The 21,985-nt window shown below is 42.8% G+C and overlaps 1 protein-coding gene across 1 annotated transcript in view; it reads left to right on the top strand.

Annotated features, from left to right (window-relative positions):
* The first annotated feature begins 1,169 nt into the window (after window positions 1-1,169).
* The window catches only part of ttll12 (tubulin tyrosine ligase-like family, member 12), a 49,605-nt gene continuing 28,789 nt past the window's right edge, over window positions 1,170-21,985 (top strand). Inside the window, exons 1-8 of the mRNA XM_030046129.1 lie at window positions 1,170-1,364; window positions 2,082-2,221; window positions 3,040-3,238; window positions 4,256-4,415; window positions 8,653-8,786; window positions 9,919-9,995; window positions 12,659-12,775; window positions 14,066-14,260. Of these exons, the coding sequence (XP_029901989.1) occupies window positions 1,224-1,364; window positions 2,082-2,221; window positions 3,040-3,238; window positions 4,256-4,415; window positions 8,653-8,786; window positions 9,919-9,995; window positions 12,659-12,775; window positions 14,066-14,260 (1,163 nt within the window). The 5' untranslated portion in view covers window positions 1,170-1,223. The remainder of the gene's footprint in view (window positions 1,365-2,081; window positions 2,222-3,039; window positions 3,239-4,255; window positions 4,416-8,652; window positions 8,787-9,918; window positions 9,996-12,658; window positions 12,776-14,065; window positions 14,261-21,985) is intronic.

Here is a 21,985-nt window from a genome sequence, read left to right as displayed (position 1 = left end):
CAATCTGTCTGTCCGTCTGTCTGTGTGTCTTCTTTGCCATGTCTGGCGATTGTCAGGGTTGCACAATAACTCTGTGTGCCAATACAAGGCTTTCAGGTGATGTAATGCGACCTCTGGTGGGCGTTACGTCACCTGAAACATCTACCTTATCAGACTATTTGCTTTTACTAACCTGACCCCACAGCACAACTTTTAAAAGCCTAGTTTTTTACATATTTCGCCATTATTTGTGCATAGCCAATTTGCCATTGGAGGCCTGATGGTGCCACATGTGGTTGCTCCAAGATTTGTGATGCTACTGCAAAAATCTCTATTAGGTTTATTGTTTCCTTTAACAAAAAAAAAAAATCCCAAACTGATGATCTGTCAGCATCTTACACCAGCCAGTGAGTGCAGTGATTGCATCTACATCACACGTACCAGTGTGTGCTGCTTGGCCCTCAACGTGTGAACCTGTTTCTCTTCTTCTTTACCACTTGAATTCAATGCAAATTTATGTTCATACACTGTGATATCATGTTCTGAAATTAAACAATTTTAAAATTCAGCCTGGAGTTCTTTTCTTTTCCCTCAAAGTGGAAGCATTGTGAACATCGTGAGTTGTTATTCTCATGATTGTTCGATCTATTGCATCATAGCAACATGAACACACTACAATTTTAGTTTTCATACATATAAATAGGTAAGACTTAAACTCTTCAACACAGAGTAATGGTATCTCCAGTAATCTAGAGGAGTCCAGTCCAGTGTAAAACCATGCAAGGAGTCAAAAGAGAGAAACGTGACTGGAAGATATAGGTGCATTTGGGATTTGTCTTATTGAAATCTTCTCAGAGAGCGAGTAAAGATGCTCATACTGTTTGTAAGTTGCATCTCACACACCGAATTTACTGTTTTCTTGGTGTGCTCCTTCCAGAATCTCTCCCAAAAAGGCCTAAAACTGCAGCATTTAACTCCTTTGACATGAATTAAATGGAGGCTACATGAATTGGGTGATTTGCTATAATAATTACTATTAGAATAAATACTTTTCCTCCCTTTTCACCCATATTTGTTCAATGCATGAGGGAATAAGCCCTGTGCACTTGTGCTGCTGGATGAGCCCTTGAGCAAGGCATGCGACCCCTTTAACACGTCCACCCACAATGCACTGCGCCCCAGCTGTCAGTTCCCGACATCCTGGCTCTACCTGTGTGCACACACGTGAAACTCGGCTAAACAACATGACGACGAACGGCGTGGCTATGAATGGAGACGAGGACGAGGAGTTCAGCGCCTTCGTGGCTCTGCACGGCGCCGCGCTCCTGGCCTCCAAAATACCGCAAACCTACTGGAGGAGTCTGCAGCGCAAAATTGTCAACGAGGTCTGGACTGGCGCTAAGTTAGCTAACATGCTAGTGGAGTAAGTTAGTGTTAAATAGTGTGAAATAAACCAGGCATAGCTTTTGTGGCAGTGACAGTCATTACACCTGTTTATTGATAATGCAACTCTGTGCTGTGTTAAGATACACTGAGGTAAATATTAGTGTTGTGTTTTAATTTGCCTCGGAACATTGTGCTTTCGCTCATGGGACAATCTGTCCTGCAGAACTCCATTGAAAAATCAGGCAGTTTTGTATTTCATGGCTCACAGGAAACTGCACACATAGAATAGAAATTGATTTACCAACTTTTTCGTGTAAATGTGGCCTTCTGTTAAATTCGGCGTGCAAATAACTCGTTAAACAGCATGCCATGTTGGTGAAATCCCAGCCTGTCGTGTTTGACTGGATTGCAGTAAACGCTGTTATTTAAGTTATGGCCGGTGGGGAAAAGACTCTGAGAAGAGGACGGAAACCTGCAAAACTTGAAGCCACGCAGAGAGTTAATGCATGCACCATGGAGAATGGAATGCGTGATTAAAGTGAAGAATAGGTCCTGTCCAATCAGGCTGTTAAAGGGGTGTGTGCGTTCACCCACAAGCAAGGAAACTTTGAACTGACAGATTTTTGTAATGGACTTTGGTGCACCGTCTTCCTAATGAAACAACAGGTCAGTTTGCATTTCCTCTCAGCCATAAAGTGATCTCCTGCCTGTCCTAGGTTTATGATGCCGGGGAAGTGTTCGGCATCATGCAGCACCAGCATCAGGACGAGCAGGACAAGGATAGCCATGCAGCAGAAGTTACCTGTAAAGTGCTTGTAACTCGAGAGAGTGGACTGCAAGCCTCAGAGCCGACCAGGTGAGGGCGCTAGAGTCTTTAAAATCTCCTCTGACATGAGGCTTCGGCACCCTTTGGCACCTTCTTCTTCAATATTTATGTCTGCATATATATACACATGCACACACACATACACCTCACCTTATCATAGACTACACATTATATTATTCTGAGCTCATGGGAAATCCACCACAAGGGGAAACAATAAGCAGAGTGGCTTTATAACGCCACAATAAGCATTTATTCTCAATTGCACTCATTATTATTTATACTGGTTATTCACTTGTTTACACTGTTTAGTCTGTTGTACATTCTGTTTTATCTAGCTATTCTCAATTGCACTCATTACTATTTAGCTCCTGTTTTTTAGCACTAGTTATATAGACCATATCATACCAGGTATATAGACTATATTTATGTATAATATTTATATTTATATATACCTAAACGGTCCCACAATTCCATCTCTGCTGTAATCCGGAAGCCAAGCAACGACATTTCGTTGCCAAAATCTCACTGCTGTGTTTTTTTGTGCAATGACAATAAAAGAAGTCTAAGTCTAAGTCTAAGTCTAAGTTAACTGACAGAGCCATTTCATCAGCTGGCTTACATTTCTGAATGTTTTCAAACGACCACGGTGCTGTCATGTTTGTTTGAATGAGTGCAAGCCACAATAGTTTTACTTTGGCGTCCAAATCTGGACATCAACAATTCTTTTGAGACATTTGAATCTCTGGGAAGGAGCCAAATTACAATAACAGCATACGCAGGCAAAGCTTTTCCATCAGTGTTGCTTTCCTTCCGATATGGATCCGCCCCCCTTCCTCTGCCCTCTGCAGTATTTTCCTGGTGGATCATGCCTGGACCTACCGCGTGGATCATGCCCGCCAGCAGCTGGAGCAGATCCCCGGCCTGCTGCCCAGGATGGCCGCCCTCATGGGGCTGGACTTCCATGGGGAGGTCCCGGACCCGGACACGGTGGATCTGGTGATGGAGCGCATGTGGAAGTACAACCAGACCTACCAGCTCTCCCAGGGGGTAGGATGGCAAACACACAGGACTGTAATGATTTGTTGAGGTTATAAATTATACCACTACATGACACAGATTCACAGTATATTAGAAACATACGACAACACATGAGATAATAAAGCTAGATTCTGGCTACTTATTTCTTCATTCAAATGAAGAATGAATCTGCTAAGGAGGACCTACATGTCTTTTACTTTGAAATTATGACTCTGATTTCTGTATATTTTAACTATTTGAGCCGTTGTGTAAATGACTGCATTCATAGGAGAATAATGATAGTGCAAACAGGGGTAGAAAAAGTAACAAAGTACATTTTAAGTGCATTTACTCAAGTACTGTTCTCAGATGCGATGTTGATTTATTGGCACTGTATTTGAGTATTTTCCATTTTGTGATTATTTGTGCTTTACTACATTTCAGAGGAAAATCTTGACTGGATGACATTTATCTGACTGAGTTGTTAGTTAATTTTCCGAAGGCGTTTCTCCGTGCAAAACATCAAATATAATGCATTGTGAGAGTGTAGACCAGCCAACAGGATATGGAGCAGTGAGAGCTCCAACATTAAAATACTTCTTACAGGTCAAGGCATCGACCCCATAACTCTCCATTCTTCACGATTAATATCTTTACTTTTCATGCTGAACTACATGTGACTGCTGATGCTGTGATACTTTCATCTATATAACATTTTTAATGCCTACCTAGAGTAGTTTTCAGGATTTGAGGATTTTCTTTCCATGATGCATATTGTGACTGATGGAATTTATGTTGCAGTGTATTGTTAATATATTGGTACATGCCTGGACACAAAACACACTTAAACACAGTCCAGCCTGCCATTTATTTTTCATGCAGCCATTTCTCCTTCCACTGGGTTAATTTCACATTTGCTGTTTGATGAAACTGAATAGTTGCACAGACAGGAGCTAAATATCTGCCAAATACAAATGGGAGTAAAGGCCAGCTGTCTGACATCAGCCTCGATGCTCTCCTCCCCTCTCGGCGGTGTTCGCGGCTCAGACGGCAGAGGAGAAGGTGCCGGTCTGGTACATCATGGACGAGTTCGGCTCCCAGGTGCAGCACTCCGACCAGCCCACCTGCGGCATGGCCCCGTTCTACTACATGCCGGGACAGCTGACCTACAGCGTGCTCTGGCCTCTGCAGGACCTACAGGAAGGAGGTAAACACACACACACACACACACACACACACTCTCACTTTCCTGCTGGCCAGTGAAGAAAGATAAAGGTGCTGAAAGTGCGTTCAGACTCACGCTTTCCTCAGGGTGACTCTGGCACGACTCGCCCCTGAATTCAGCCGCGCTTCTTATCAGATTTGATTTAATCTCTCATAAGTCAGTTTGCTGTCACGCTGTAGCCAAAGAGGTTGCTGTCATGTATTAACAACAATTTATTTAAGCAAAGATTCGCTTTAATCAGAGTGTAGCAGAACAGTTTTTTTTTTTTAATATGTTTTGGGGTGGTTTTCTGTTTTTGTTTTTATTTTTTGCTTTTCCAGTAGTTTTACAGTGTTTTACCAGGCTTCTGGTAATTTTATGACAAATTTTCCGATAGTTTTAATTTTTTTTTTACTGATTATCCAACCTTTTTGTGATAATTTTCTTGTAACTTTTTGCTGATTTTATGCAAATTTTCAGGTAATGTCTGGCTTTATTTTAAGCGTAATACATGGGCTTGAGCTAATTTGTGTGTGTTGGGTCAGGAGATGGAGGGGGGCTGAAGTGAGAACGGACCTGGCACAAACAAAAGTAATCTCCCACACAGCAGAGCTCAGACGGGAGCCCTGTGCCGAGTTATGTACTTTCATTAGGAGGATATGAGCCTGCTGTCACTTTACATGATTATTTATTATTTATGATTCTTTTGTTGCTGCAAAAATAAACAGAAATAAAATCCACAGCCCGTGTTTCTGCACGTCGTATTAAACATTTTAGTAAAGAACTGTAAAGTGTACAGGCATGAGCAAAACCTGTGTTCTAACTGCATTAGTAACTTATTGATCAATACATGCTTTAGGTATTAATTCTGCACAAATGAGCACTTAGTTATCATGTTATAATCAATATACACACACACACAGTTACATGCATCTAACCCTCTGTCTTGCATCTCCCCATTTGTGTTTATTGTGTTCACAGAACGGCTCTTAAAAACATTGTTGTAACTGAAATATGAACAAGATATCAACGTGACTCAAAAGAGGATTATATAAGGAAGCCATCGCCTCATATTTTTTTTAATGCTGACCGCTGAATTTTCATAATATAACTGAACGAAGGAGGAAGTAGACTCATTGGTTTGAATTTACCAAACCCAGTTCCTCATTCAAACAGTTATGTTATGAAAATTCAGCGGTCAGCATTAAAAAAAAAAAAAAAAAAAAAAATGTGGCCACTGCTTCCTTATATGACATTCTTTGAGCCATGTTCGTAACTTATCATGTTTTAGTTGGGACTTTCACCGTCTGAGGCCCGTTAGACGCGAGCCAGAATTTTAATTTTAGATTTTAGATTAACGTTCTGGGAAAGGAAGAGAATCACCAACAGAGGTAGAAGCAGTCAGGGAAGGTGTGTAGGAACTAGTGCAGATGCTTGAAAGTGGGGAAAAAAATCCTGAGCTCTTCTCAGTTTTACATAAGCCAGTTATCACTTTCTTCACACCAGTAACATCACCTGAAAGTTGAAATGGTTTCCTCTGACAGCGAGCTCATTATCCTCACAGACTCAAGGACACCAACAGAAACTCCCCGACTCTGCCTGCAACTCCAAAGTTTTCCAAAGTTTTCCTCACACACACAATGAATAAAACCTGCCGTGCCAACACTCTAAGCCCTGTATGCACACACACAGGAAAGCATTTTATTTTTGTTGCAAAAGTCTAAGTACACCTTACACACCTCAATAAACAGAAAGGTAGGGAGATCTTTTCTGATTAGGAATCAATTTCCCACTCATAAAATACTCAAACAACTCATGAATTACACAGATTTTACAAAAAAAACAAAAATAATAATAATAATAATAAATAAAAACTACAGATACTGATTACAAACTACCAGCTAAGTTACATGCGAGGTGATGTGCAGGGTTATTTACAGAGGCTAAATCCTGAGTTGAACCATTGAAAGGAAAAAATGCACAGATGAAAAAGAGCCATGAAACAGTGATGTGGCTTGAGAATATTATGGAACATACATCAACAGTCAACCACCATGTACCTGAGTCAGCAGCACTGCGAAATGCCGGATCTAAATTCTGGGGGATTTGGAAATATATGAGGCAATTTTGAATTAGAGTGGCGTCATAAGTAAAGCACCAGGAGCTGAGCTAAAGAGCGCTGTTGTGGATTTCTTTTGCTTTTGCTAGGCCAGTTGATCTTCAGCTCTTTGCTTTACCAAAAATTACTCAAGCAATTAAATAAAACTGGTAGTCAGGCAGAGTCTGGTTTACTGCAAAAAGTAGGAGAACGCAGTAAACCGAGGCTGGTTCATCAACGCAGACGCTGAAAACAAAGACCCTGGGTACTGAGTTTTATCCCTTCTGAGTTTTCGTCTGTCAAGGGACCTTTTTAGTTTAGTTTTTGGCCGTGATGTAATGATGTCTTAGTTCTTTTATTCATCCTGAGCTCACTGGAAATCCACCACAGCGTGTGTGTGTGTGTATCTGTATGAGTTGGAGGGGGTTAGCTATCTTTCCTTCATGGTCAGTCGTGGGAGTCTCCAACTGCTCTCTGTTTTTGCTCGCGTGTTATAACACACTCTGGCCTTGCCCGATGTTTGACCGCTGGAAGGTGGGGAGCATTATCTAATCTGTGTCCGTTTGGAAAAGGGGAATTAAGGAGCTCGGATGCTGATGAAGGTCTGGGCTCCGGAGTGTTTCAGGCCGGGAATAACAGACGCCGGTCAGGCCTGGATTTGGGAACAAATGTGTGTGTGTGTGTGTGAGAGAGAGAGAGAGAGCATTTAGCTGCAAAAAGGTCAAAGGGAACTTTTTATTGGTGTCAGGCTGGTAGGGAGGAATTAGCTTGAAGGGGAAATTCTGTGGTTAAATGCAGTGAATCTGATCTGTTGGCACTGAAGAGAGAAAATAAGTGATCAATTAGTGTCTTCATGTATGCCTAAAAAGTGTTTTGCAGCACTTAATCACCAAATATCTCCTGTAACAGACACAACATCACAGACTGATGATATACGAGGAATGGATTTTTTTTTTGAACACTCAACAGGGCAGTATCAAGCAGGAGACCAAGCTGCTGGGAATAGTCACTGATGAAAAATTGTCATGGAAATCACATATTAATAAGATAGTTAATAAAATGGGAAATGATATTTCTGTTATAAGAAGACACGGGACATGTTTAACTCCAAAAGCAACTAAACTAGTAATTCAGGCCTTAATTATATCAAATCTTGACTATTGCCCCGCAGTATGGTCAAATGCAACTGCAGATATGATTGAAAAACTACAAAAAATACAAGACAGTGCTGCACGCATTGTTCTTGGTTGTAATTGGATGACAAGTGTTGATAAAATGCATAAGAATCTTGGTTGGTTAAGGGTTAGTGATAGGTTATTTTATTCATTACTATTATTCATGAGAAATGTGTCCATAACAAAGAATCCTCATGTATTATACCAGGAACTATGTTACAGCTCTGATTACAATAAATACATCACCAGACAGGCGGCTGGAGGATATTTTGCACTGCCAACAGTAAAGTCTGATGTTGGTTTAAAAAAAAAAAAACGGTTGTGTACAGAGTCATGTATGAGTGGAACTCGTTCCCTTAGCACATCACACAAACATTTGGCAAAAGAACATTCAAACTATTAGTTAAGCAATATCTTTTGAATAAGTATGAATGATAATTATAAAAATAAAAATGATTTAAATAAGCATTTAGCTGAGATTGATTGTCTGACGTACTGCGAACTGAAACATAGTTATGACTGCTGAATGTATTTCTCTCTGTGCTGAAGTCTGTGACTACAAATTAAATGGATTGAGGACAGCTTTTCAGTTTTTGAGAGGGATTTGACCTCAGACAGATACTAAACTGTTGCAGTGTTTTTGTTTCATTTTTGTTCTCTGTGATGTTCTAATTTGCTGTTTTTAATTTCTTAGTATGTCTCTGCTTAGGGCAGATTCTTATTTGCAGAGTGTTTTTTTCTGCATATGGTATTTTCTTTCATCTATTTAAGCCTCTTTAGGTTTGCTTTTATTATGTTATTTTAAGAATTGTATTATTTTAAAATGTTGGCGGACCACATGAAGAATAGCTGCAGCCATGCTGTTGCTAATGGGGGTCCTAATAAACAATAAACAATAAACAACACACCAGCTCTTGTGTTTGCCAAACTTTTCCTCGTTAAAAACTCCTCACTTACTTTCTCATAGACGAAGCAACGCGGGATTACACTTACGGCGAGACCAACGCCCTGGTGAGGCAGTGCAGCCTGTTGCCATGGATACCAGCTGATCTGGAGGGGGTCAGCGCAGTCACCGCTGAGCCCGCTGACTTGTACTACGAGGTAAGAGCAGTCAGTTTCACTTGGATTTATGTGCTTATTTGTATTGTTTCGCTTTTTTTATCTTGTTCGAGGGTAAATAAAGAAAATTCCCTACATGCACATTTGATGTCATTTTCCTTGATGCACCCGTGTTTAATCCCTGCAGTCACAACAACATAAATGAGCAGAGCAGAGGGGAAACTGCAAAACTACTAGAGCATTGTGGAGAAAAGCAAGGTGCTGTTTTTGATGATGCAACCCGTCTGATAAAACCCTATCTGAACTTGAATGTGTTTCTTGACGCCACTCGTGCTCATAATTCTTCATTTTTTCTGATTCCCCTCCCGTGCGCTAATGGAACGTGTGCTCGGCGGCACGAGAGGACAAATTGAAAATGAGTGTGGACAAACGCAGGGGGCAAAGCTCACACAAATTAAACAACGTGCAGGTTGCGCTCTGTTTCAACGATGTCCCATGAGAGGATATCAACACTTTCTCATGTTTTTGTAACTGGCCGCGTTCCACTGAGCCGAGGCACTCGGAGCCGCAGAGACGGGCTGGAGAGTCGTGTTTTTAGACGCACTCACTCTCCTGTGGAATGTGCAGGAGGATCCTCTCTGTTGTTCGTGCCAGATCTAAACCAAAGAAGCCGCAGTGTCAGGATGTGTGTGTGTGTGTGTGTGTGAGGGGCAGAGTGTGTGCTCCTCACGGGGCTCGCCTGGGTTGCACACACTCTCCTGTTGATTGAGTGTGATTTAAAACATTCTCTTCTACAGTCTCAAATACACACACACGCGCGCACACATGCTCAGGGCCTGACTTTTGAGATACTTTTAAGGAGGATGAATGCAATTTAATCAACACCTGCTCTCCTTGAAACAGATAATTAATACACTATGTTTAGTTTATTGTAACTGTAAACATTCAGGGGAATGAAAATACCTCACATCCATTATTTATTTCCCACTCACATGATAGGGACACTTTTGAATTTTTTTTTTTTTTTTTTTTTTTTTTTTTTTTTAAAAGACAGCATATTCAGGGATCTCTTAATTGGCAAAGAAACAAAGAAATGGGACCTCATGGTGACAGAAATAAATGCCCAGTTAAATCTGTAACACCTCGTTTTCTCCTGTGCCGTGGTTTTCTTCAGACCATTTCAAAGGAGAACAAGGAGCAGCTGCCTGTGGAGATCCCACCCCACGCCGTGCCCGACGACAAAATCCTCAAGTAAGTCTTCGGTCTCAGCAGCAACAATCAGTTTTGTTTTCATTTGGTTATCTGGTTCGCACCTTGAGTATTCCTTAAAATGTCTAAATGTGTTTTGCAAGTCACCTATAAGGAATCTTTATTGTGTCATGGAAAGATGCATGTTGTGTCTTCGCCATCGGTGGATTGAAAGATTAACTGATCGATTGATGAACTTTTAACAGAGACAAAAGTTGATGTGACTTCAGACGTTTGGTCCTTGGACTTTATTTTGTAATATTGACAGGGTGGTTGACTTCATGTGAAAACCTAGTATATCCTCCAATAGAGATATTGGAGGATACAAATAGATATGTATGTGACATTTTGCAGCTGTGTGAAGGTCAGCTCTGTTTCATTTCTGTTTTTTTTTTTTTTTCATTTCCTACTGAGGCCAGCTATGCATTTTTGCACTTTTTTTTGGAGTCTTTGGATAACAAATTGTAACATTTGTCAGGTTGGCTCTCAGTATGGGCGTCACAGCTTATTTTTGCCCCAAAGGAGAGCACCGCTTCTGCCTTCATGTAACCCTGAAAAGCAGCTCTTATCGAGTCACGTTTTGCTTTGGCTGTGTGGATTATTTATCACTTCCCAGAAAATCAAAATGTGTCTTTTCTCTGTTTAGGCTCTGAGCCTTTGTGAAGCAACTTTGACCAGCAAGGTCAGCCGCACCAGATGTCAGAGCTGCTCGTATCGTTTGTCTCTGTTGTGTCTGTTATGCTCGAATTTCAAAATAAGACAGACCTGTCCATGTGCAGGATTTACAGTATGTGGTAATGAAAAACCTCAAAGTCTGTAAATATGAAAATACAATCTCCAGCCCCTGAGAAAGCAGTGGAATACAATTTTTTTTTTAGTTTCTACCTTTTGGAAAAGTAATGGAAATCTGAACAAAGTAAAACTGACTTTTTAAAGATCGATTGAATGATTGTTAAAGAATAACAGGTAGAACCATTGTGGCTTTGCTTTAATCTCTTAATACCCGAGCTCTTGTTTGATATGCATTTTTTTTATTTCTCTTTGCTATTTTGGCTTATTGGACCCTGATAAGTATAAAAACTAAGCATCATCTTTTTACATGGTGTAGTTTTAGAGAAATATGTGGACACTGGTTCTCAATTTCCTTAAAACACAATAAAGTCGTGATGTGGAAAAACTTCTGTCCAGATCAGGCCAGATTGCCTGGCAAAATCTTCTTATACTTGGTACCAAAAAACACCAATAAAAGAATCTTAAAGTCCTCAAAAATAAAGACTTGAATCAGGCAGAGTCTCGAGCATACAAGTTTATTTTCCTTTGAGATCTCAAACGAAACAAACAGGGAGTCGTTTCACAAAGAAAGACTGGAATTCACCGTTTCAGCACCCATTTTTTATATCACACAAATTGGCAAGTCAGCATTCGAGATCACAAGAGTAGCGGTGCTTACATCATGCCAGCTGGGAGATCGGGGACTTTCCAAGTGGTAGTAAGTTGTCTTTGATGTGCAGCTGATTGGCATTAAGCCAAGTACGAGGTCGTTTAAAGTTGACTAAATCACGTGTCCTGGCTCCAGCTCCAAGCGTGATGCCGCCCAACGCATACTAGCCTCGTGCCCTGTACCTCCTCCAAGTGTGGGGGTCTTTTAAAGTTAACCAGGCGAGTTCAAACTGGGACATGGTTTTGGCATTCAGTCAGAGCCGAAAGAGGTGCACCACTAGAGGCTTAGTGAGCCTTTATGTTAAAAAGAGCTTCATCTAATGGCCAGACTATTAATTCAAAGTTTTACTCATAGTGTTAGTGCTTTCAGACTGATGCTGATTTATGTTCCTCGATCCAAGCTTCCTTATCTTTATTACTCCCTACAATGTTGACATTCTTTCAGAGTCAGAATTTCCTCCACAGTCGCCTTTGTGTAATAAGGTGCAAAAGTCTTTATTTCCACCCTGAACATTGCAGTTTTTGTCCTGGCTGCTTTGTCTTGTATTAATAACACGTACAAATGTACGTATGTATGTATGTTTTGAATATCACAGTGCAAAAAAACAAAATGAAGTAACAACATTTTTGCCCCCTTTGGACAGTCACAGCTACAGTAAGGCATCATATGCTTGTAACAAAATACAAAACATTCAAAGCATTTTGCATTGTCACTGTTGCATGTTGCATTGTCACTTGCAGATAAGCAGAATTAACTACTACGGTAATATAACCCAAAATGTGATGTCCATGCATGTGTACGCCAGGTCCTAAGAGGTTAAGATCACTGTTGTGTGTGTGTTCATGCATCATTTTGACACAGAGAGGTGGAAAAATGATGGAAATGGCTAATTTTACCTCAGTGAATAAATAATGTCGTTTCCGCTTGGACTGGAGTTACAAAATGAAAAGATTAATCCAGGAGGTGTATGTCTGTTCCTAATTTGTTCGAAAGAGGCTCATTTACAGCATTTGAAATACGGAGTGACTTTCACAGCACATGTACTGCTGAAACACGTTTTCAGTGGCAACTCAAAAAGTTTTTTTTTATTTTTGTCTTCGAAATTAAGGTAAATTTCATGGAGAAATCATGGGAAAGTCCTTGAAAACCACTGGTTTAAAATAAATAAATAAAATAATAATAAGATATGTATGAACCCTGGCATCTGCTTCTGCTTTGCTCCCAGAGTTTATGCCACCATGAGACAGGTGAGAGACAACCTGACACATCCACGTTTCCAGCTCACAGAGGAAGAGGAGGAGGCTGATATTATCTGGGCCTTCAGTCACATCAGGGAGTACAGGTCAGCCTGCAAACACACAATAACACAAACACAAACACAGCCGCTTACAGTCACACACTCACGTTCACCGAATACGTCCCTTTTGGCCAGTAAAACCAGCAAACTAGTTAAGATGCTGTGATGCACAAGAGCAGCTTTACTTTGGTGCACTCTGCCTTTCACTCACTGTCACTGCTTGGAAGGAACCGAGCATTTGCTGCCGCTGATATTTCCTCATCTCCTACCCAGTGACAGATTCAGACTCAGACAAAAAAAAAAAAAAGAGGGCACCTGCTGCACAACAGGCCGGCCATAAGCTGTGGTGCATCGTGTATGTGGAAATAGTCCTCATCCGTAACAAATTACAATATTTGTAGTATAATTGACTATATTTTTGAACTGTATATAATGTTGTGTTACAAAAGAACACAGCACTGCCAGCAGTTCACTTGCCTTAATGATGTTAAAATGATAAAAGGAGTTGAAAGACAGTTGAAAGTGCATCAAGGACTTTTTTTTTTTTTTTAAACAATCTGTTAGGTCTACCGAGGGCTTTTCTCTCGTTACAAAAGAAAATATGATCCCTTGCCCTTGCACAGCACATAATATAATCTGTTTCAACACTGAAGCCTTCAAGGTTAGTTAACTCCTAGTCAAAATACCCTAGTATTTATATTAACACTCCTACTATCTTTGGGGTCAAGTGTCTCTAAATTCATGATGAATGTAATTTTTCATATTTAGTGACTTTTCCCAATTTAATGGGGATGAGTAATTAAACATGAAATCAACATGATGATATGTTTTCAATGTCCTGTACACATTTGGTATCCTTTGGTGTTTTATTGGTCTGTTTTATTGAGTCTTTTTGACGGCTTTTTTTAGCAGTATAAAATATATGACACTGAGAAACCACAATATGCCATTTATAATCGTCAAAAATCTTCCCACCGCTTTAGGGTGCTCACCGAACACAACCACACCTGTAACCGTGTGAAAACCACTGATAGTTAATGTGACGTTTGGGGAAAAAACATGATTTCCACAAGAACTTTGATGTATTTGGGGAGTGATTAGGTTTTTTTTTTTTTTTTTTTTAAGGGATATTTAGGTAGTCAGGCAGTAAAAAATTTAGGCAGTAAAAAAAAAAAGCTCGTAAATTTGAAGGTAACAGCAGGATTAAAGTAATCATCATACGTTTCATCAAAACAGTCGGGAGGATATAATAAAGTGGCTGCTGCGATATACATCAGACATATCTGAAACCCCCGGGTGGACATGGTGCTGAGAAACCTTTCTCTCCTGCGACAGGAAGCTGAGCGAGGAGCGGCCTCATGTCATGCTCAACCAGTTCCCCTGTGAGGCGGTGATCACCGTGAAGGACTGCCTGGCAGCTGTGAGCCGCAGGGCCAGAGGCGGCCGGGGGGCAGACTGGCTGCCAGAGACCTTCAACCTCCATACAGAGCTACCGCAGTTTGTCAAACACTACCAGCAGAGACAAGAAAGGTGAGCACGCTGGCTTTGGTTTTTGTAATATGTTTCCATAAAAGAGATCTACCAAATCCTGATTAATGCAGCAACAAACCTGCACTCAGGTCTGTTTTTTTTTTTCTGTTTTGTTTTGTGTCATGGAAGTCTACAGCAAAAACGAACAGTCAGATGGTCTTCAGGCCTTTAATGCTGTGACAGCAGGAGAATCATACACACCAAAGCTTGGAGGTAGATTGTCAATGTGACAGAGGTGATAGAAAGCTTTTAAGGTCTTCTGATTTTACATATACTTTGCATGTCTTACATAGTCAATCAGGTAATAAAGCAATAAAAACTTTCCAGAAACAAACCTAGCTAATGAACAGGTCTAGTCGTAAATTCCAGACAAGTAACTGACCACCTCTAAATGAGATAAGCTGGTAGAGGGTCTGCTCCATGGCACATACCACCGGTTTAACTCTGAGGTCATACAAAGGCTAACGCAATACATGATTTTAATGATAAATTCCTTCACACTTCCCTCCTTTTTAACATTAAAATCATTGTATGGTGGTATAAACATATATCATAAACATGGATACAAAGTTATTAAACACAGTCTTATCTAATCACATGGCCTGGAGATTCTGTTCATCTTTCAACCTAATTTGATCCAACTGGATTCAATAAAAGTTACCAAAACAAGCCAGAAAGTCCAGGTTTTCTTATGTCTGGAGACAATCCTTCCACAAGCAATTGAATGAGTTGATTTTCCCATGGAGATGGGTTGGTCATATCATCTGGTTTCTGCAAACCAGAGCACTCTTCAAAAGCTTTCATCAACCGCTTCTGCCAGTCTGCACACGTCTCTGCTGCCCCTTGCCTCAGATTTCTGAGTTTAGTCGAGTCCATTTTAGGTGGAAATGTTTCTTCTATGTGAGTGTACAGAGCATTTAGCTGTGTAGTATATGCATCTTGTATATTAGCAGACCATGGAACATTTGCATCAAAAGCACCTCTCACATCTTGCCAATTTAATTTCAGGGTCTCAGTGAAAATATATTCCAACTCAGCCTCTTTCTGTTTGCGTCTGACCTCGTCCCTAGTGAGTGGTTTATGAGCACGTTTACATGCAGACCTTATTCCTGTATTAACCGGAATATTCGCAATATTCCGGTTGCGCACGTGTCATGTAAACACGCACCGAACCCGATTAAGGTCATATTCCGGTTGGAGAGAATTCCGAATAAGCCCCCTGGAATATTCCTGTTCCAACCGGAATATTGGGGCTTGTAAACACCTTAGTCGGAAAACTCCCCAAACCGGAATATTCAGTCACGACTGCGCATGCTCGACTCACAAGGACTTCTGTGGCGTCTTGGTTGCTATGGTTACTGCAAGCGGGGAAAACGGCAGGGCGAACAGCAGCAAGAGCCAGGAGACTGCAGTCCACCTTCAGCTAATGAAAGACTTAAATATCACGGAGTATATCGATGGGAGAAAACATAGAACTAGCGACAGAAGACAAAGAAAAAGAAGAAGAAGACGAGGAAGAAGACTTCTTCGTCTGTTTTTCCGGCAGACCAGACGCCTATACGCGTGCTGCTGCCCCCCGCGGCTGAGTGTCGCATTACGTCAGAGAGTGGAATACGCCGAAACACGGGGGCATGCCAAGTGACATGTAAACGGAATATTCCAGTTGCCGCGGCGCAGTTACCTTAACCGGAATATTGAGCCGAACCGGAATATGGTGTGCATGTAAACGTACTCTATAACTAACTGAATCAGTGATCTGTGGCACACCAGGGTATGTGCGTGTGCTAAGGCTAGTTGTGGAGCTAACTTCTCCCTCTGCTGCTGATGCAGTGTGTGTGTGTGTATGTGTAGATGTATGCAGGGGAGGAAGACCTCCACCCTCAGCGCCTTGCTGTCCTCTACCTGTTTGTGGTTCTCCCCCAACTGCCTGTGGTCCTGCCCTCCTTTCTGCTGCTCCATTCCCTGGATGAGCTGCAGGGTTGTAGGGAGGTGGGCAATCAAGATCTGGATCTGCAGTGTAAAGGCTCACCATGGCAGAATCTCTCCTGTCACTAGGAAGACAGTTTTTTGCCATTGCTTCCCATTTATTTAAAGATTTTCTCATGTATGGCATGTCCCAGCTTACATTACCTTCTGGAGATATATCATCTAAGTTGTCCCTCAAAAGCTGTGTAGCCCATGGCGCTAAGCTACCCTCCTTAGGCCACCTTCCATCTGTCCACTTAGTTATATCTCTACAAAATGGCTCACAGAATTCCCAACCAAACTTACCAGCAACCAGTTCTCTAGGTGGTTTGTGCTCCAGCAGCTCCTTCTTTGTTATGCTTTCCAACCTTCTCTCTTTCATACTCCTTTCTTAGCCCCTACATACCAAAGCCTCCAACTTACCTAAAGACTCTCTTTCCCTTTCCTAATTCTATTAATAGGTTTTGAGTTCTCCCTCAATTGCTCAAGTTGACAGATACTAAAACTACCTTTAGCATAGTTACTGTATACTCACTCACTCAATTTCCATACAGTGGGTTTTCACCTTCAAAGTCAATTACCTGTTCACAAAAACAATAAAACACAACAACACCAATTTCCAGGACAAAGCACTCCTTTGCAACAACAAAAGCACAGACATAGACACAGACACAGACAGAGACACTCACACTCAGACAAACAAATAAGCCGGCAAAACCTTCAACTCAGATCACGTGAATTCACTTTAGCCCTTTCGGCTGGCACCCTCAGAGGCCCCAGGCCTCCTACCTTAGAGCTCCCAGAGCTCTATCACGTGATTTCACTTTGCCCTTTCGGCTGGCGCCCTCGGGAAACTGATTTTCCCTACAACTCAGAGGCCTTATGCCTCCTACTTCGGAACACTGGTTCTTCAGAGGACTACTTTCTTCCTACTTAGAATGCAAACTTCAGGGAACTTCCTGTTCCCCTACACTTCAGAGGCCCCAGGCCTCCTACCTTAGAGCTCCCAGAGCTCTATGCTCCTACTATTCAGAGCCTTCCGCTCCTACTGCTTAGGTCCCAGACCTAAGGGGATCCCTTGGGTCCCAGACCCAATACTTAAGACAATCAGACTATTCAATATTGCTCTCGATATTTAAAAGGATCACTTACTGATGTCCACCAGCCAACAAAGAAATCTTAGGGCTTCTCTGAAGACTAAGCGAGGTTGCCCTGTCTGCGTCCAGACTAAGTTTTCTCCTGTGGGCCAGTGGCATCAGGTTAGCGATCCCAGCCTCGTCGCCAAATTGTCATGGAAGTCTACAGCAAAAACGAACAGTCAGATGGTCTTCAGGCCTTTAATGCTGTGACAGCAGGAGAATCATACACACCAAAGCTTGGAGGTAGATTGTCAGTGTGACAGAGGTGACAGAAAGCTTTTAAGGTCTTCTGATTTTACATATACTTTGCATGTCTTACATAGTCAATCAGGTAATAAAGCAATAAAAACTTTCCAGAAACAAACCTAGCTAATGAACAGGTCTAGTCGTAAATTCCAGACAAGTAACTGACCACCTCTAAATGAGGTAAGCTGGTAGAGGGTCTGCTCAATTGCACATACCACCGGTTTAACTCTGAGGTCATACAAAGGCTAACGCAATACATGATTTTAATTATAAATTCCTTCACATTTTGTTTCCCCCTCGGTTTGCTGTGGTATAAACTTGACTCTTCATACTTCATATTTTCATGTTATTTAGATAAATCCATGCTAAATACTCATATACAGGATCATTGTATGACTTGTTGCTAAGGATAACAATTAATATCGCCAGTTGTTAGGAAAGTTATAACCTGAAAAAAAGATGAATCCACATATATTTGTGTGCATTCATTCTCTTATTGTTAGTCTGTCGGCCTCTCCCTGTGTGTCCTCTGGGCCTGCTCGGAGCAAAGTGTGTGTGTGTGTGTGTGTGTGTGTGTGTCCACTTGTGTAACCTGAGGACACGATGAACGGAAGCTGATACTGCTAGGAGAAAGAGAACAGCATGGACATGGGCAGATTTTTTTTTTTTTTTTTTTTTTTTTTGGAAGACATGACTCCAATTTCTGGAAAGATTGTTTATGATTAAGGCGGGTTGAATGCACCTGTTGGATGATATTCAAGATCCATCAAGGTATGTTATAGTCTGGAGGGGGGGATTTAATTGGTGGTCAAGCAAACAGAGAGGTGGTGTCCATGCAGAGATGTGTGTAACTTTGGCATGTAAAATCTTAGGAACGCAGAGAAAGAGACAGCCGGTTTCTCTGTCCGGCGTCCAGTCACTACCGTGGGATGTGGACGCCCTCGTCAGTGGCCTCGCCCCTGACTTGAGGCAGCTCATGGACACAGATTTTTTGCTCACCTCCACAACGTGGTGATAACACGTGACCTAGTAACATAACCCCAAGCTACCATCTAATTTAAGAGCTTCTCTTTAGACAGAAGTTTAGGATCCAGGTCGTCTGGCCTGGTGAAACAGACACCAGATCATAACAATTGCTTTCCTTGTTATGATCTGACCGGAGCTCGACCCAGGATGCTTGAGAGGGTTCCAGCACTAAAAGTTGCCCTTTCCTCTCACCTCTGCGTGCAAATGAACAAATACTCCCCTCTCTCACCCCAAACCAACCTGGCACGGCGTCGGTCTGGGCCAGCAGTTGGACTAAGGGTCTACTCACATTAGGCCCAGTTGCTCCGTATCGTGCTGAAGCACAAATGTCCCCCCTCCCCAGTCCCCCGCTGGCCTGCACTCACATTGACCCTGAATACCCAACAGACACCAACCAGACCCTTAATTTATGCCTCACAGCCCAGGTATTTGAATTTTAAATAAATCTGGCATTCCACATACAATGAGGTTGTCAGGTCCCACTGTCAGGTCCCCAAGGTGTCAGTGGGATCAGGACCTAGCTGTAAATTTTGACACAGATCCAGTGGTTATCCTCTCCTCTGAAACACACACACACACACACACACACACACACATCTCCATTGAAGGACATCCTGCAACATGAGGAAACCACCCAGGAGAATCCCTCCTGCAAGAGGAATGCCACAGTTGCTTGACTCAGAATTAGACTGTGTGCCCTTCTCTGGACTGTACAACACCATGAATTATCAAAAATGCTCAGCAAATCATAACTGGGTTAGGCTCATTTGAAGGAGCAAGGTTACATCTAATTAAGTGATATTGTAGATGTGAATGTTAACCATGTTGTGTTTTGAAATGTCATGTTGGTTGTTATTGTGTTGCTTAAGCTGAGGTGAATAGGCCGTAAGGTGAATCCTGTTATCGTTTAATTCTGTTCCGCGGTCCGGCAATCACATGATCTTTAATTCCTAAAAAAAAAAAAAATACAGATTCATAATTAGCTAACGGGCAGAAGTTCTCCGCTGATAACCCCCGCAAGAGTCCTTCAACCAGGCATTTTATTCATCACTAGCTCCTTCTGAGCGTAATGAGATTTTGGCTCACGAGTGGTGGCACGGCCGTTATGTGATCGTGCTACACCAATACGGTACCTGCTTTTTGTCAACAAACCGGCAACAGACTGCCTCCAAGGTTTCATTCAGCTGTGGCGATGAAGTGGTCCTCTCAATATCCTAGATAACAGAGTGTTATCTGATTGGCCAAGATTTCCCGCCCGAGAAGGGACCCAAAGAGTTAAAACCACTGGGTACCTGGAGAAAATGGGCTTTTTCTTTTAGGCGTTCTTTTCTTTTTTTTTAAGATTCTTTTTTTTGGCATTTTCCTGCTTTATTGGACAGTCACAGTAGAGATGGACAGGAAAGGCCTTTGTCCCGGTACGAGCCGTTGGAGCCCCCTTCATCATATGGTGCTTTTCCACTAGTATTGACTCGGCTCGACTCTACTCGGTTTGTAAGCTTTTCCATTACCTGGCAGTAAATGCGCATGTGCAACCGTACATGCAGCCTGTTGCAAGCGCTCCTGCTCGTTTTCTAACTTTTTAACTTACTACTCGAGTACTACCTACTAAGCCGTTCCCTCTCCGAACATGCTGGTGGAGAGAGCTTTAGTCTTTTTACTAGCAGTGTGTATACTTTTTACACTCTGCCGGGCGCAGCAAACACACGGCCGCTTTGTTTACACTAGAGAACAGCTGATCGCTATGAAGCCGGCCGGCATAGCGACCAGATCGGCAGACATCCCCGAGGATATCTGGAGAAGAACACACCGGGGTTGCAGAGGAAAGAGGAACCAGCGGAGAGGAGAAACAAGAAGGAGACAGCAGAGACTTATGGAGAATAAGAGGTACAAACCGAGTCTCCCCACCGTCACCATGGGCAACGTGAGATCGCTGGCTAACAAGATGGATGAGCTAACAGCACTAGCCAAGAGTCAGTTCTCCCTCCCTCGAGTCTTATGTGCTTTACGGAGACATGGCTGCACCAGGACATCCCCGACGACAACGTCTCCATCAGTGGCTTCCAGACTGTCCGGGCAGACAGGGACTGCACCGGGAGCGGTAAGCGGAAAGGAGGTGGGCTTGCCGTTCTAGTAAACAACAAGTGGTGCAATCCTATGCACATCACTATTAAAGAGCGCATTTGTAGCCCGGACACTGAACTTCTTGCTGTTGGTCCCGTCCATATTATCTGCCGCTGGAGTTTTCTCATGTTGTAATGGTGACTGTGTACATTCCTCCGTCCGCCAACCCGACCACGGCGTGTGACGTCATCCACTCCGCCATAGCCCGGTTACAGACTCAACACCCGAGTGCATTCATGCCATCTCGGGTGACTTCAACCATGTCACCATGGACAAAACACTACCCAGCTTCACACAGTTTGTAAACTGCCACACCAGGGAGGAGAAGACACTGGACCTGCTGTATGCCAACGTGAAGGATGCATACAGCTCCTCTCCCCTTCCCCCGCTGGGCAGGTCAGACCACAATCTAGTGCACCTCAGACCCTCTTATGTGCCTCTGGTGAAGAGCCAGCCTGCGACCACAAGGACAGTGAGGAGATGGTCGGAGGAGGCTTATGAGACACTGCAGGGGTGTTTTGAGGTCACAGACTGGCAGGCACTCTGTGAGCCGAACGGAGAGGACATAGACGGGCTCCCAGAGTGCATCACGGACTACATCAATTTTTGTGTTGACTCCATTGTTCCAGCAGAGACGATAAACTGTTACCCCAACAACAAGCTCTGGGTAACAAAGGACATCAAAGCCATCCTGAACGACAAGAAGAGGGCGTTCAGGGCTGGCAACAAAGAGGAGGTGAGAGACATCCAGAGACACCTGAAGTGCAAGATTAAAGAGGCTAAGGAGGAGTACAGGAGGAAGCTGGAGTGGAAACTCCAGCAGAATAACACCAGAGAGGTCTGGAGAGGGATGAGAACAATCACCGGCTTCAGGCCGGCCGTAAATAAAGGTACTGAAGGCAGCGTGGCATGGGCCAACGAACTAAATCTGTTCTTTAACAGATTTGATTCAGCGGTCCCTGCACCCCCCACGGACTCCACCATCAACACCTCCACCAGCACCTCTATTGTTTGGCCCCTGACGACAGCTACTCCTCTCTCTCCCCCTCCCCCTCCTGACTGCCTCCCATCTTCCTGTGAATGCCCTTCTCTCACCTCCACCCCCACCCATCCACCCTCATCTACAGTGTTCATCACAGCAGAGGATGTTAGAAGACAGCTGGGGAAACTTCACTCTGGCAAGGCTGCGGGCCCTGACGGTATCAGTCCCCGGGTGCTCAGAGCCTGC

This window comes from Myripristis murdjan, chromosome 23 (genome assembly GCF_902150065.1).
Source record: "Myripristis murdjan chromosome 23, fMyrMur1.1, whole genome shotgun sequence".
Classification (NCBI taxonomy): Eukaryota; Metazoa; Chordata; class Actinopteri; order Holocentriformes; family Holocentridae; genus Myripristis; species Myripristis murdjan.
The sequence above is the reverse complement of the archived record's forward strand: the minus strand, read 5'-3'. Positions and strand labels throughout refer to the sequence as shown.